General features: G+C 38.9%; 1 protein-coding gene across 1 annotated transcript in view; it reads right to left on the bottom strand.

The window, feature by feature from the left end:
- Positions 1 to 1,887: 1,887 nt before the first annotated feature.
- The window catches only part of LOC136115688 (ras GTPase-activating protein 1-like), a 107,955-nt gene continuing 93,773 nt past the window's right edge, over positions 1,888 to 16,069 (bottom strand). Inside the window, exons 21-25 of the mRNA XM_065861895.1 lie at positions 15,860 to 15,927; positions 11,100 to 11,188; positions 6,338 to 6,415; positions 4,838 to 4,972; positions 1,888 to 2,713 (exon numbers count right to left, since the gene is read on the bottom strand). Of these exons, the coding sequence (XP_065717967.1) occupies positions 2,630 to 2,713; positions 4,838 to 4,972; positions 6,338 to 6,415; positions 11,100 to 11,188; positions 15,860 to 15,927 (454 nt within the window). The 3' untranslated portion in view covers positions 1,888 to 2,629. The remainder of the gene's footprint in view (positions 2,714 to 4,837; positions 4,973 to 6,337; positions 6,416 to 11,099; positions 11,189 to 15,859; positions 15,928 to 16,069) is intronic.

Below are 16,069 nucleotides of genomic sequence, written 5' to 3' on the forward strand. Positions count from 1 at the left end.
ACTCTGATTTTGCAATTGTCTGAGAGTAATGCACGGGGGGGGGTGGGGCCTTGGATTGTGAGGGTATTAGTGTCCGAGTTTTTTTTCTGCTCCCTGTTCAGGAGGCACCCAGCTCTAGCTGCTCTATGGTGTACCTTGCAAATAAATTATGTATTTTACAAGAATTTCTGGAATTCGTGCCTCAGTCTCTGCTGTGGGAAACCTAGGGAAAAGGAACTACTCTGACAGTTGAACAGTGTTAGCTAGGTGTGGCAGACGCACAACTCCCCTCTCTCCCCCCCTCTCCTGCAATGGGCTTAACAGCTTCTTTTGTTTTGACCCCAGAACCCGTTGATCAGGGTCATTAAGAGAGAGAAGGGGTGGGGGCACAGAGGTGCCAAGGAGCCACTAGGCGCCCACAGCCAGAGTAGGGGTGCTTAGAAGCGTCAGGGCACCCCACAGCCAGAGTGGGGGTGCAGAAAAGCTTCTGGAATGTCTACAGTCAGATCTAACAAAGCTACATAAACGGGACCCCCGAAGAGGTTTTGCCACCGGTTGTGCGGACCTCTTGGAGCGCGGGCCAAAGGCTGCGGCCGAGAGCCCTCCCCCTTAGGTAGGATGGCTGCCTAAGGTAATCTCCTGGGATCGGGATTCCCCCACCGAGCCACATGGGTGAGTGATAAAATTTTCTTTAATAATTCCTCGCAGGATCGCGGGTGCTTATTCCGTGCTTAAATATAAACACGTGTAAAACTTTAATAATTCCTTGCCAGATTCAGGCAAGTGTATACTTTTCCCGGAGTCAGGGACGGCTCTGGCATTGTTTTTGGTGAGCCACGTGTACGCATATTGTGGATCTCCATTGTTATTATTTGCTGCACCTTTAGTAATTACCTTGACTGATACTCGAACATGTATTTATGTCACTATTGGAGAGCTAAAACCCCATTTTCCACCGGTTAATCTGCTGCACCTTCTTTACCGAATAAAAGTTTGATTTGGACCCTGTTGTCCATCTAAACTAACTTCGGGGTGCCTCTGTGACATTTTTGGCGCAGCGAGCAGGGTATCAGATATGGAGGAATTATTTGGAGGATTGAGTAATATCTCTGCAGTCACCTGGGGTCTTGCAGTAATGTGGATCACGGTGTGTTTCAGTCTGGCCGTTTGCTTAAAGGTAGCACAGGATCTATGTAAACTTAAGCTCCAAATGGAGGAAAACCTTTTGCGGCAAAGCACGCGATCGGGTTTTTTAGAACAGACACTTGGCTTGTTAGAACAGAAATTTGAGTGGCAGAGTGAACGGCAAAGTGAAAGATTGAGTTTTTTGGAACAAAAACTTGAGTTTTTGTTACACAATGTGTAACTAACTTTGGGCTGCCTCCATGATACACGGTGTCCAGGCTTTTTGTTTTTCTCACTCTGCCCTACCAGGGAGTAGGCTGGGGAGTGAGCAAGAAGTTTGGAGGGGGACACAGCTGGGACACCTGACCTGAACTGGCCAAAGGGATATTCCATTCCATATAATGTCATATTCAGCAATAAAAATGGAGGGAAGGTTTTTTTTGGGGAAGGAAGGTGGTGTTAATTTTTTAATATAGATACCTAAATACAACATTTTAATAAACATACCTAAATGCAACTTTGAGATTTACCTACAGTCATTTTTATCAACGCATTTTATACATAGTAGATAAATAGCCAACAATATCTGTTACCAAAATTTCATTTTTACAATGTTCTATTACTTGCATCCGAAGCTAGCCAGTTTCCGTAAAGAGTCTATCGGCAGCTTGATTACTTTAAAAACCTAATTTTTCAGGTTTAAAAATAAGATTCATGGTAGCCTTACATTACACAAAAGACCAAGCAATATATCTTTCATAAAATGGTTTAATGGATGCATGCATGTCTGATACAGTAATACCAAATGTACTGAATTCTAATTATTCACTGTTGTAAACATTTTACAAAAGCATTGTGATTTACCTGGATGGATACAGAGTCCTTGATGGAAGAATTATTTAGTCTGAATCAGTGGCATGTAAATAATAAAGCTGACAAGATCCCTTCTGCATATTCTTTTGACATGATTCCAGCAAGAGAAACAGTGTGGTATAAAAAGTATACAGGCAAGATTGTTCTTACCATAACCATAAAACTATGGAAATTGTAAATACAAATTCAATTGGTTGAAACAAAGTCATAATTGTAACCAGTCAGAAATTACAGTAAGAAATATTATCCAGTTACATGTAGTTGTCAAAACAATGCATTACTTTCCTTGTCAGCTAATAATTCTTTTCCAATAACACAGAAAAACTTTGGCAATTGCAGGCATTGAAAAGAATTTTCAAAGTTCAAGACAGTCACAGCATTTTCTTTGCAGAAGGTAAACTGTACACCAAAACTCAGAGGCTGTAAAAACTGGTTCCAAGTGGAAAAAAGTGCAAATATCCTGCGCAGATAGTTTAAAAAGCTGCTGGTACAATCATTCACTAACAGAATCTTTGTTTTCTTTTTGCATAGTTCACACATCACCAGGAAAGTGACAGGGTGTGCTATTTTTGGCAAGAGCAAAAAAAGTGATACTTGTGTGAGTTGCCATGTTAGACATGCTGGATCCATGCAGAATTCCGGTAGAGGGCTGCTACCTGATGTTATTAGACAATGAATACTGATTTTGTTTTTGTTGAAGCAGTTCTGTAATAGCCAACAGCTTCTTAAGAACATGCTGTAAAAAAAAAAAAGACAAACAAAAAAACCCAGTACAACTCTACATTAGCAACTAGAAAAAACAAACCCCATCTTGCTTTAGTTTAAAATATATTTAAACCCCACACACACCCCTCAACCTCCCATCCCCCAGCTCAAATTCCCTAGTCAATAAGACATTATTTCAAAAGGCAACTGTAAACCAGCAATATGAAATTTATCTGCACCTGTGGAGACCCATTACATCTTGCCAACTTAACCTTAGTTTCAAAATGAAAGAGAATTCTATCTGTGAAAGTGCAGAACTGGGCCAAGAAAAAAAAAAGTCTGGTGGTAAAAAAAAAGGTGATATACAATTCACTTATGCACAGGTAGAACTACCCTCTTCTAACTTTCTGAAAACTTAGTTATTAAACTAAACCAAATGCAACTGAACATACACATAAAACAGGCTGAGAAACTGCTAATGCGCTGTCAGGAGTTCAATAATGTTTTCATTATAGTAGAACTATGTTCAACTTCAACAGAGTGATCCTGAACCATTAGGACACTTACAGGAGGAAAAGGGGAAGAAAATTCAGGAGTTTTCTTTATGAAAACCCGTGAGGAGAAATTACTTCTCTGAAGTAGAAATATAAGCATATTGAGGAAACAGTACCACATCTGTAATCATTAAGTACTTCAGATACAGGTGTTTTGAAAGAAATTATATCCCTTATCTGTAAGCTACACATATTTAATACTGAAAATTTCTACTGTCCTGTCTTGACAGTCTAGCCATCATTTTTGCTTTGTCAAGATTAGCAGTAGCTGTAAGTGAACTTGAACATGATTGATTTTGTTTTCCTCTCATATGCACTGAAGAGGCAAATTGTAGTAGTAATTAAACTGGATTAGTTTTGAACTGCTATAATGAAGCATTATCTCATTTTTAATTCTTTGAGCTTTCTTCTGCCAAAGATGATTAAATACAAATATATTTTCATCTTTTGGAAAATCACCATAAGAGCTCCCAGTAACCTCCCCTTATTTAAAAAACATTACTGCCTTAAAATGCATTCTTTGAGTAACATCTGCTGCCAGGAGAAAGAAATATAGATTTATTGTCTACCTAGGTTTAAATAAAGGCCTTCAAAGAGTCAGAATATAGGAAGATCAGTCTTTAAACCATGAGAATAATAAGATTACAATAAGTTATTTTGAAACAATGAAGTTAAAAACTATTTTAAAAACTACCCCTTCGAAAATGAGTCATTAAATAGTTTAAGCTGATACTTATTAAATTTAAGGAAGACCATCTCTAAACAAAAAGGCTTTCTATAGTACAACTTCCCGTCCTCAAATCATTAGCATTACAAAGATGAAACTACTTATCTAGTGCACAGCACAGTATACTAGTCAAGCATGCCAAAACATATTACTGTGCAATAAGTAAAATTGCTGACTTGAAGTTCATTATAAATAGTAGACCATAGGCAAGTATATTACTTTTGTATTACAGTATTTTGAGACAATGCATGAAATCACATGTTTTTTTTTTTCTCTTAAAAAATAAGTGTTCATAAAAGCTATATAATTTAATAGTTGGAACAGAACACTCATTTATAGTGTTTTCTAGTGAAGTTTGCAATGCTTGTTTACAAATGTAATAAATCAGGAAGCAAAAACGTAAGTAGTGATAGAAAGCTAAGGAAAATAAATTTAACTATTTAGTTTTCAATTAGAAGAACTAGATCCTAAAACTAGAGCCTGTCAGGAGACAGTAATTTCTTGGGTCTAGGCTTCCTATAGAAACTAAACTTCACCTGAAAACTAATAAAACAAACAAACAAACACAACAACAACCAAAACCAACCAACCAAAAACCCCAAACACAACAAAAAAAAGCAAAAACCCCAAACCAAAACATTAAAAAAAAAAATCCAACCCACTGCTTTAAAACATCTTTGGTTTTGTTGTATAAATACTTAGTTCATAGTTTTGAGCTTGGTTAACTGTATGACTAGCAATCTCTTGGTGAAATGTACATATTATTTATCACTCATACTGCTGGACAAAAAAATTAGAAAAGAACCACGGTATTAAGCAACAACTCAAGACATGCTATCTATACCTGTGATTTTTGTTAACCATCCTAGTTTACCTGCATTACACCTCGCTCATTACTGAGTGTCCGAAGTTCATCTGAATGTGCCACACACATCTCATGCAAGGCTGCCAGATAACGAGATAAGTCAGTTCTAGAGTGCTCTGTAGTGTCTGGAAGCTCAGGAACATTCTTTAACAAAAATTATGAGAGCAGACTTAGAATGGTGAGTAGCCAGGCATATAAGAAATTAAATTACGGTTCTATAGACCCGCCAACAACTGTTTTGATACTGCAAACAAGTACTGCAATGTTTTTCTTCACAATTAAGCCTTCTGTCCATGTTATCTAATACAAATTATATATTTCCTCCTCTCCACAAGCATCTATTTTATGAAGACATTTTAATTATGCTTACACATTTTATAAATAGACAGCAATTCCTATTCCTACTAGGAGGGTTCTACTAAAAGGTTTGATGTTGCTGTGCTACCTCTGAGCTGGCCAGAAAGATACTGAGAATAGAGATTCATATTATATCCTTCCCTCAAATGAAGGGGATCCATGCATTAAGTGTGGTTTTTTGTTTGTTTTGTTTTGTTTTTCTTGTTCTTTCTTTTCTGCTATTTCTTAAATCAGACAATAGCAGCAGCAAAAATGGACACCAAAAAAACCCCAAACTATCAAGACAGTAAATCCACTGATAAAATAATGTCATTAAAACAGTAGATTAATCATTTTTTTAAACCAAATGGTTTTCTGGGTCCTCATGCATACTCTACCATTTAAAGAAAAAAAAAAGTATATCATAATATGCAGAAGTTGACATTTAACCAGAAGAAGGTGACATATGGCAATCCACCTGAATAATACACTTCAAAACACTCATTCCTATAGATTATAAAAATAATCTGAGAGGTCTTCTAAGTAACTTTTAATGGATCAGTTCAGGACGCTAGGCACATTCCTTTCATCTTCATTTTTGAAACAAATTATTGGTTTAAACATACACATATATACATACGTGAGCTCCTAGTTCTTGTCATAGCTATCATAAACAAAACAGTAACAGTTTTAAAGTGAACGACAATTATTTTATTTTTAACTCTTAATATCTACAATTCATGCAGTGAGACATTTGGCAATGTATAACTAAAACTGAACATAATATATTTAAAACTTCAATTTTTTCAATCTCAGGTCAAAACCATATGACAAATTACACATCAGAATTTTTTGTTTTAAAATATATATTAAAAAAAGGGTATTTTTGACCAAAGGCCCTAATCCATGGGGAGAAGCTCAAATAGATCTCATGTCTACAGTAGTACTAAATAAACAAAATTTTTCTAACAAGACATTTGATTGGTTTTTTTTCTGTGCAACAGGCCAGCAATCTGCAGTCCCTAAACATGCATAAGGAAAATTTTTCAGTAACAAGCATTCAAAATTGTGTGGAAGCTGATGCATTTTTGAGCTAGTTAACAAGAACTTAAAGAATTTTAATTTACAATGTTGCTATACAAGTTCCAGTTAATCTTTTTTTAAACCACTTACCCCAAGTTCATCTAAGAACATGATCATGCGATGTTTGTTACTCTTGATGAATGGATTTACCCCCTCCATATATGGCTCCTAGTAATATTTAAAAGCATTTATTAGAATAAATCAATATTAATTTAATAGTCATACCCAAAGTGAACAAATTGTAATCAGAGACCAATGACACTGTAAAACACAAATATGTCATCTGGAGTGATTTTTTCAAGGGAATTTGTAATGAGTGGAGTACAACCAGTCAGAAGATCAGTGGCGCAGGGTCTAGTTGAAGGCCTGTAGCTAGCAGTGTTCTCCAGGTTGTCAGTACTGGGTCCAGTTTTGTTCAACCTATTCATCAATGACCTGGACGAAGGGACAGTGTGTACCCTCAGCAAGTTTGCTGATGATACAAAACTGGAAGGAGTGGCTGATACACTAGAAGGCTGTGCTGCCATTCAGCGAGATCTTGACAGGCTGGAAGACTGAGCAGAGAAGAACCTAATGAAATTCAGCAAAGGCAAGTGTAGGGGCCTGCAGCTGGGGAGAAATAACCCCATGCACCAGTACAGGTTAGGGGTTGACCTGCTGGAAAGCAGCTCTGCAGAGAAGGACCTGGGAGTCCTGGAGGACAACAGGTTGACCATGAGCCAGCAATGTGCCCTTGTGGCCAAGAAGGTCAATGGTATCCTGGGGTGTATTAAGAAGAGTGTGGCCAGCACATCGAGGGAGGTTATCCTCCCCCTCTACTCTGCCCTAGTGAGGCCATCTCTGGAGTACTGTGTCCAGTTCTGGGCTCCCCAGTTCAAGAAAGACAAGGAACTACTGGAGAGAGTCCAGCAAAGGGCTACCAAGATAATTAAGGGACTGGAGCATTTTTCTTATGAGGAAAGGCTGAGAGAACTGGGTCTGTTTAGCCTAGAGAAGATTGAGAGGGAATCTTATCAGTGCTTATACATTTCTTTAAGGTGGGTGTCAAGAAGATGGGGCCAGACTCTTCAGTGGTACTAAATGACAGGATAAGGGGCAATGGGCACAAATTGAAACACAGGAAGTTCCATCTAAATATGAGAAACTTCTTCACACAGAGCACTGGAACAGGCTGCCCATAGAGAGTCTCCTTCTCTGGAGATATTAAAAACCTGCCTGGACACATTCCTGTGCAACCTGCTCTAGGTATACCTTCCTTAGCAGGGGTGTTGGACTAGATGATCTCCAGAGGCCCCTTCCAACTCCAACCATTAGGTGATTACAATTTTGGTATTCCAGATGGATTCTGAAATTGTTTATGTATGCAATGTGACATGAAATTTTACATTTCTGAAATATTGAAGATGGATGACTTTTTTTCATTGCAGTTATACAATGGAGAAAACACCTTCAGAGGTAACATCAGGACATAAGTGCCTTCCTTCTTGTTCTTTTGTTAATGCTTACATTGCAAGTTTATAATAGTAGCCTGACCTCACTTTCTTTCATTATGCTTAAGGCAATAAATATTTTATTGTTCAACCATGTTGCAACTGGGGAACCACAACAGACCAATTGTCGCTGTCATTCTTTTTGTAATTCAATAGAAACTTTGTTAAAAGCTGAGGCTTTTTAGTGCAACTTGTAAAACTGGTTTACAAAAATATGTCAAGCAATATGAAAATGAGTACAAATAAAGGGGGTATTTCAAAATGCTGTACCAACAGAAAACACCAATCTAAGGAATAAGTAGAGAAAAAGTGTGCGTATGTAGGGGGGGAGCCAGAGGTTGGTAAGTGTTCATTTGTTTCAGAATTAATATACTCAGTTTGAAACTGAATTATTACATATAGTATATAAAAGAAAATGGATGTGGAATGTATTTAAAGGTTCTGTACAGAGACATGCCAATATTACTGAAAGATGTCTCCTCATTTTGACATCAAATAATCAACAAAAATGCAAAAAGGGCTCCCATGTTCTACTTAAGGTAGATGATACATCCTTCTGGAATGGATTCTTTCTAATCACAGATTTCTACCCTAGCCTGTTTCGGTTGTCTTTTTGATATGGATATTCCTAAATAAAATGTACCCATTTTACCATTACATAGATGTTTTCTTTGTGGAGGGATGTCTATCTGCCTCTCTTCTCCCACTTCTCCAACTCCAACACCCATCTAGTTAACTGAGGGAAGCCAGCAGATGGGGTATTTCTGGATGCAGGAACTGAATGTACATGAAGTTTGCCAATAATACTAAACTAGGAGGAGCTGTGGACTCACTCAAGGGTAGAGAGGCCTTATAGAGAGATCTGGATAGACTAGAGAGCTGGGCAATCACCAACTGTCTGAAATTTAACAAGAGCAAGTGCTGGATTCTCCACCTGGCATGTGGTAATCCTGGTTACATGTACAAATTTGGGGATGAGAGGCTGGAGAGCAGCCCTGCGAAAAGAGATCTGGGGGTTTGGGTTGATGGCAAGTTGAATATGAGTCAAAAGTGTGCCCTGGCAGTCAAAAGGGTCAACTGTGTCCTAGAGTGTATCAAGCACAGCATAGCTAGCTGGTCAAGGGAGTTGACCGTCCCACTCTATAATGCACTGGTGTAGCCCCACTTCAAGTACTGTGGTGCATCTCAGCATAAGAAGGACATCAAAATATTACAGTGTATCCAGAGGAGGGTGACCAAGATGGTGAAAGGCCTTGGGGGCAAGACTTACGAGAAGCAGCTGAGGTTACTTGGTTTGTTCAGCTTGGAGAAGGCTGAGGGTGCCAATCTCCTCACTCTGGTGACCAGCGATAGGATACAAGGAAACGGAATGAAGCTGCATTAGAGGAAGTTCAGATTGGACATAAGGAAAAGGTTCTTCACTGAGAGGGTGGTCAGTAACTGGAAGAGTCACAGCACAAAGCCTGTCAGAGTTCAAGGAGCATCTGGAAAACGCTCTCAGTCATATGGTTTAGTTTTAGGTAGTCCTGCGAGGAGCAGGGAGTTTGACTCGCTGATCCTTATGGGCCCCTTCCAACTTGAGATATTCTATGAATACTAGAGTATTAATGCTACCCTTTTGGTCACTGACAGACAGAAAAAACAGTCCACGTATTTGCACTGTTGCCTTCGGAACAAATGTCTGAGTTTATCTGTTCTCAGAGCATGAAAAGACAGTTGTATCACTCTAATACCTACTAGTAGAGTCATTGGTTCATCAATTACTTTAACAGGTCACTGCTGTTGTTCATACTATTAGGTTGGTGCAAAAGTAATTGCAGTTTTGGATGGTGAATTTCAAATCATTATAACTAGGCTCAAACACATCTTTATTAATCAAAATAGGAACCATTACAGTCAACACATTTTTGCCAATGAGAAATAAGTTTGTTTATTCCTGTAGCATAAAAATCCATGCTTTAGGATTCGAGAAACTCTTGGAAAGCATTTTGTGCATCCTGCTGGTTGTGGAAGCGTTTTCCCTGTAAAAAGAGGCAAAGATGAGGAAGAGGAGGCAAAACTTCATATCCCAATTCATTCAACTTTTGAAGCTTTGGTCGTGTGATGTGCAGTCAGGCATTATTGTGGACAAGAACTGAGCCCTTTCTGTTGACCAATGCTGGCTGCAGGTGTTGCAGTTTTTGGTGCATCTCATCAATTTGCTGAGCATACTTCTCAGATGGAATGTTTTTGCTGGGATTCAGAAAGCTGTAGTGGATCAGACCAGCAGCAGACCACCGAACAGTGACCATGACCTTTTTTTGGGTGCAAGCTTGGCTTTGGGAAGTGCTTTGGAGGTTCTTCTCAGTCTAGCCACTGAGCTGTTTGTCACCAATCGTGGTATACAATCCACTTTTCCTTGCACGTCACGGTCTGATCGAGAAATGGTTCATTGTTGTTGTGTAGAATAAGAGAAGACAACACTTCAAAACGATGATTTATTTGATTTTCGGTCAGCTCACGAGGCACCCACTTATCGAGCTTTTTCACCTTTCCAATTTGCTTCAAATGCTGAACAACTGTAGAATGGTCAACGTTGAGTTCTTCGGCAATTTCTCATGTAGTTGTAAAAGGACAAGCTTCGATGATTACTCTTAATTGGTCGTTGTCAACTTCTGATGGCCAGCCACTATGCTCCTCATCTTCAAGGCTCTCATCTCCTTTGTGAAACTTCTTGAACCACCAGTGCACTGTATTTTCTTTAGCAGTTCCTGGGCCAAATGCTTTGTTGATGTTGCAAGTTTTCTCTGCTGCTTTACGACCCATTTTGAACTCGAGTAAGAAAATCGCTCAACTTTTCTTTTTGTCTAACATAATTTCCATAGTCTAAAATGAATATAAAATAAACAGCAAGTAATAAGTTAGTAGCAAAAAACCATAAAGCGAGAAAAGCACATTCAAAAGATGTATAACATAATCACATTTATTTAAGAATGTATTCCAATATCAAACAGCAAATTTCAACAATGCAAAAACCGCAATTCCTTTTGCACCAAACTAATACCAGATTCAAAATCTTCATGGTATGTACCAAATCATTCACATAAGTTTCTAGATGACTCATTCTCAAATGATTGACTCCTCTTTCCAATTCAGCCAGACTTTATGCTACTTCTCTAGTTTAAATCAATATCCTGTTGAGCTCCAATTGAAGAGGATAGAAGAAACTGCAGGAAGAAGGTCTCCTTGCTGATGAAGACACCCAGGTCACACATCAGGATTCGCACAAGAAAACCGCAAAGGACTTTTGTCTGTATTAAACAGGAACATTGAAATGTATTTGAAATGCAGTTCTAGACTGTTCTGTGTAAAATTATATTCACCTTAGCTCCAAATTCAACCAGATTTGCTAAATTCTGCACAGACTTGGCGACCAGCGTCAGTGTTCTTGCAGCAGTAGGGGAAGGAGAATCTGAGAGGAATACAAAGTAGAGAGTTACTGGTCATTTCATTTAAAACTTCCAGTAATCACATGAAAGTTATGCTCTTCTAAAATTTGTTATTTATCACGGAATTAAATACTTTGAATGCTGTAACAGAACTGCATGTGGAAAATATCTCGTGATCAAGTAAACTTTTGTTGTTTTAGTAATTATGTCCACAAAAAATAATAATATGCATATCTTTCTGTATTAGCTGCTTACAGAACAAAGTAAGCAAAATAAAGTGTTCCTCAGAGGCCTACGGTTAACAAAAGTTTTATGAATTAAGTGAAAAGCCTTTTCACAAAAATCAAACAACTCTGTTAAAAGGAAGATTTGTTGTTAGAATCTAATAAAATAATTAAGTTTACCCTTTTCCTTATTTACATATACCCATATAAGTACGTCTTGAATTGTTATGCAAATTATACTTTAAATTACAAGTAACAAGAAAGACTAAACACTGTATGCAATCATGGCTTGTATTTCCATGAAAATATAGCTATTTACTGCACCAATCAAATCCACAATCACTTGTTGGAAAAAGTTTTTTTAACTGACTATGAGACTACTGTTAAGCATAGGGGGTTTTTTTTGCTTGTTTTTGAACAGTTATGGTCAAATCTGGTTTTCTAATTACAGGGCATTGAAGTGTTCCAAAATTGACATGGTTATTATATAAACTCTAAATTTTACAGTGCTTCATAAGAATGTGTCCTGATTTCAGCTGGCATACAGTTAATTTTCTTCCTAGTAGCTGGTATAGTGTTTGATAACACACTGATGTTTTAGTTGTTGCTAAGCAATGCTTACACCAAGTCAAGGACTTTTCAGCTTCTCATACTGCCCTGCACATGAGGCGGCTGTGAATGCACAAGAAGTTGGGAGGGAGCACAGCCAGGACAGCTGACCTAAACTGGCCAAAGGGATATTCCACACCATATGACATCATGGTCAGTATGTAAACTTGGAGGAAGCTGGCCAGGGGCACAATCCCTGCTTGGGGACAGGCTGGCCATTGGTCATCAGGTGGTGAGCAATTGCATTGTGCCTCACTTGTATATTCTTTTATCATTACTATTATTATTTTATCTTCTTTTGCTGTCCTATTAAATTGTCTTTTTTACTTTTTTTCTGCCTTTCTCCCCCATTCCACTGGCAGGGGAGGGTGAGTGAACAGCTGTGTGGTGTTTAGCTGTCTGCCAGGTTATACCACAACAGAATGCTATATACTCTTCACTGTCTATCTGTATATTTTCATTTTCTGTCTTTCTGCCCCCTTCCCTGCTCAGCACTGCAATTAATTAGAAATAAGTTCTAACTTTTTAGGTATAGCTGGAGTTTAGATTGAAGCACTAATCTCAGTTGTCCATAGCATCTAGTGCTTCGTACTGTACATCCCTTTGAAGAAGCAATGCTGGAAGACATTACTAGCCTTAGAATTGGGAAGTGCAGATGAAGAGAATTGATCTAAAAAATGTATTATTTAAAAAAAAAAAAATCAACTAAGAAGATTGAAACAAAGGCCTTAACTTTTTCAGTACAGATTTTTGAGAACAGTTGTTAAGGAGACAGGATAGGCACATTGCTCCTGAAACTGAACTCCAACCTCTAATAGCCCTATATAGAGTCCCTAAATTTACCTTAGCGAAAGCAAAGAATACTAACTGAACTTCTAAAAAAGACTAACGCTTACTGACAAGCTTAAAAGGAATTACACAAATTTATGGATAACAACTTCATTTACAGCTAAAGACACAGTGGTCTCAATGTACTCCCCAAGTTAGAAAATATGTAACTCACAAATCTGAAGATGATAAAAAAAAAACCTAAAGAAAGGATCACCATATATGAGGCCATGGTTCTTAATTGCTTTCCCCAAAGTGTGTATGAAAATTATTAAAGGGAGAAAGGAACATTTGGACTGATTCAGGCCATCTCATTCAGAATAGCTTAAAAGAGAAAGGACAGAAAATTTCCCGTGTTGTCTGAAAAGCTGCCTATAAAGGCAAAAGTTTTTCCCCAAAGGGTTTCTGACACAAGTGGTTTCTGATTTCTTCCTATTTCCAAACCAGCATTTCACAGGTAAAATTGAGAAGGTGTTAGGGAAGGAGGAAAAACATTGGATAGTGCAAAACAAATGCTCTCTAGGTTGGGATGATCTTTGACAAAAAAAAAAAAAAAAAGGAGGGACAATGACACACATATGAAATATAACATGCAAACTTTTTAAAACTATGGAACTCACATGTCCAATTATTTTAGTACTACAGTTTTCCCACTAGTAGTTTATGTCTTTACTTTCTTCCTCTCACAAGGACTTATTTGGTTTGCATGGGAAGGTTTTCGTAGTGGGGGCTAAAGAGGTGGTTTCTGTAAGAAGATGCTAGAAGCTTCCCCCATGTCCAAGAGAGCCAATGCCAGCCCACTCCAAGATGGACCTGCCACTGGCCAAGGCTGAGCCAATCAGCAACAGTGATAGCACCTCTGTGATAGCATATTTAAGAAAGGAAACAAAAAACCCAAACTGCTGTGGAAGAGCAGCCGGAGGAGTGAGAATATGTGCAAGCAACAACTCTGCAGACAGCAAGGTCAGTGAAGGAGGGAGAGGAGGCACTCCAGGCACCAGAGCAGAGATTCCCCTGCAGCCCATGGTGAAGACCATGGGGAGGCAGGCTGTCCCCCTGCAGCCCATGGAGGTCCAGAGTGGAGCAGATATCCACCTGCAGCCCATTGAGGACCCCATGCCGGAACAGATGGATGCACCCAAAGGAGGCTGTGACCCCATGGAGAGCCTGTGCTGGAGTAGGCTCCTGGCAGGACCTGTGAACCCCGTGGAGAGAGGAGCCCATGCTGGAACAAGTTTTCTGGCAGGACTTGTGACCCCATGGGTGACCCACGCTGAAGCAGTCTGTTCCAAAAGGACTTCACCCCGTGGAAAGCACCCACGCTGGAACAGTTCATGGAGGACTGCCTCCTATGGGAAGGACCCCATGCTGGAACAGGGGAAGACTGTGAGGAGTCCTCCCCCTGAGGAGGAAGGAGCAGCAAGGACAATATGCGATTAACTGACTGCAACACCCATTCCCTGTCTCCCTGCACCACTTGTGGGGGGAGGAGACAGAGAAAACTGGGAGTGAAATTGAGCCCGGGAAGAAGGGAGGGGTGGGGGAGGGTGTTTTTTAAGATTTAGTTTTTATTTCTCATTACTCTACTCTGATTTGATTGGTAATAAATTAATTTATCTGAGTTGAGTCTCTTTTGCCCATGATGGTAATTGCCAAGTGATGTCTCCCTGTCCTTATCTTGAACCATGAGCCTTTAGTTATATTTTTCTCTCCTGTTTCCAGCTGAGGAGAGGGAGTGATAGAACGGCTTTGGTGGGTACCTGGCATCCAGTCAGGGTCAACCCACCACAAAGAAATACAGGAAAGCTTAAAACCTGAAATCCCATCACCACAGCCTTATGTCTAGAACAAAAGTAACACACATATTATTTGTTGCATCTGTAAGACCTCAACTACATCTGTAAGTTAAAATGCTCAGAAACATTTCTAGGTCCTTAAGCCAACTGCCATGGAATAATCCATGCACTCACCATTAAAGTTTCACAACAAAGCCCCACACCAACTGTGTCAGATGTAGTCCCTGATGCATGCCAACACCCAAATCACACCTAAGAACTATTTAGGAGAATGCTATCTGATATCATCTAGAACTGTGCTACAGATCAGTATAGCAATTTCACAATCCTGTTTTAGCAAACAGGAATAGTCCCTGTCACTGTTTTATTTACTGACAGAGATGCACTCTACAAAGAGAGCATCAAAAAACAGGGTAATACTTTTGTACTGGGCCTGGCTAGGATAGAGTTAATTATCTTCATAGAAGCTCATATAATGCCGGTTTAGATTTTTGACCAAAATAGTACTGACAACACACTAATGTTAGAGTTTTTGCTGAACAGTGTTTACACAGCATCAAGGCTGCCTCTGTTTCTCACTCTGCCTCCCCAGTGAACAGATTGGGGGGTGTGCAATAGGATTGGAGGGGACACAACTTGGCAGATGACCTGAACTAACCAAAGGTATTCCATATCATATACCATCATGTTCAGCAATAAAAGGGAAAAGAGGGGGTTTTATGGGTGTTAGCCATCTTTTGCTCATGAACTGGCTGGGAATCAGTCTACCCATGGGACATGGTGTGACTGCCTTTGCATCACTTGTTTGGTTTCATTTATCCTTCAGTTATGAAACAATTATTTAATTTTTGTTTGTTTGTTTTATATTGACCCCCAAGTTTTCTTGTTTTTTATTCTTCCTTTCCTCTTCCCCTGTCCCACTGAGGGTGAAGAGGGAAGTGAGCAAGCAACTGTGTGGTGCTTTATCTGCCCACCAGGGTAACCCACAACAGTTTTCTTTATGAAACACATTTAACATTCACTTTTTCTTTTTGCTTTAAAATATGACATTGGGAATAAACACCGCCTTAGGTGAAAACCATGTGCTGGCTGCCTTAGGGAGAAAGTCAATTAATTGATACGGATAACGTGACTTTGGACACTGTTCAAAAGACTTCATATTTTGCTAAATTAGGCACTAAAGTAAATTCATGCCTATTACTACATAAAGTATTAATTCAGTCTGAAGCATAGTCACCTGAGATGATATTAAACATCCTTGGGTTCAGGATAGCAGGACAAATCAGTCGAAGAAAAACAAAGCCACTGAAATGAAGAAAAAAAATGTATTTTGTTCAATAATAATTAATGTAAAATTATGTAGTCTCTAACATTTAAATCAGCGTGGAAATCTTTGTGAGACAGATGACAAACAACCAGCCTGTGCTCCATGAATATGTTTATTAAT

This window comes from Patagioenas fasciata, chromosome W (assembly GCF_037038585.1).
Source record: "Patagioenas fasciata isolate bPatFas1 chromosome W, bPatFas1.hap1, whole genome shotgun sequence".
Taxonomy (NCBI): domain Eukaryota; kingdom Metazoa; phylum Chordata; class Aves; order Columbiformes; family Columbidae; genus Patagioenas; species Patagioenas fasciata.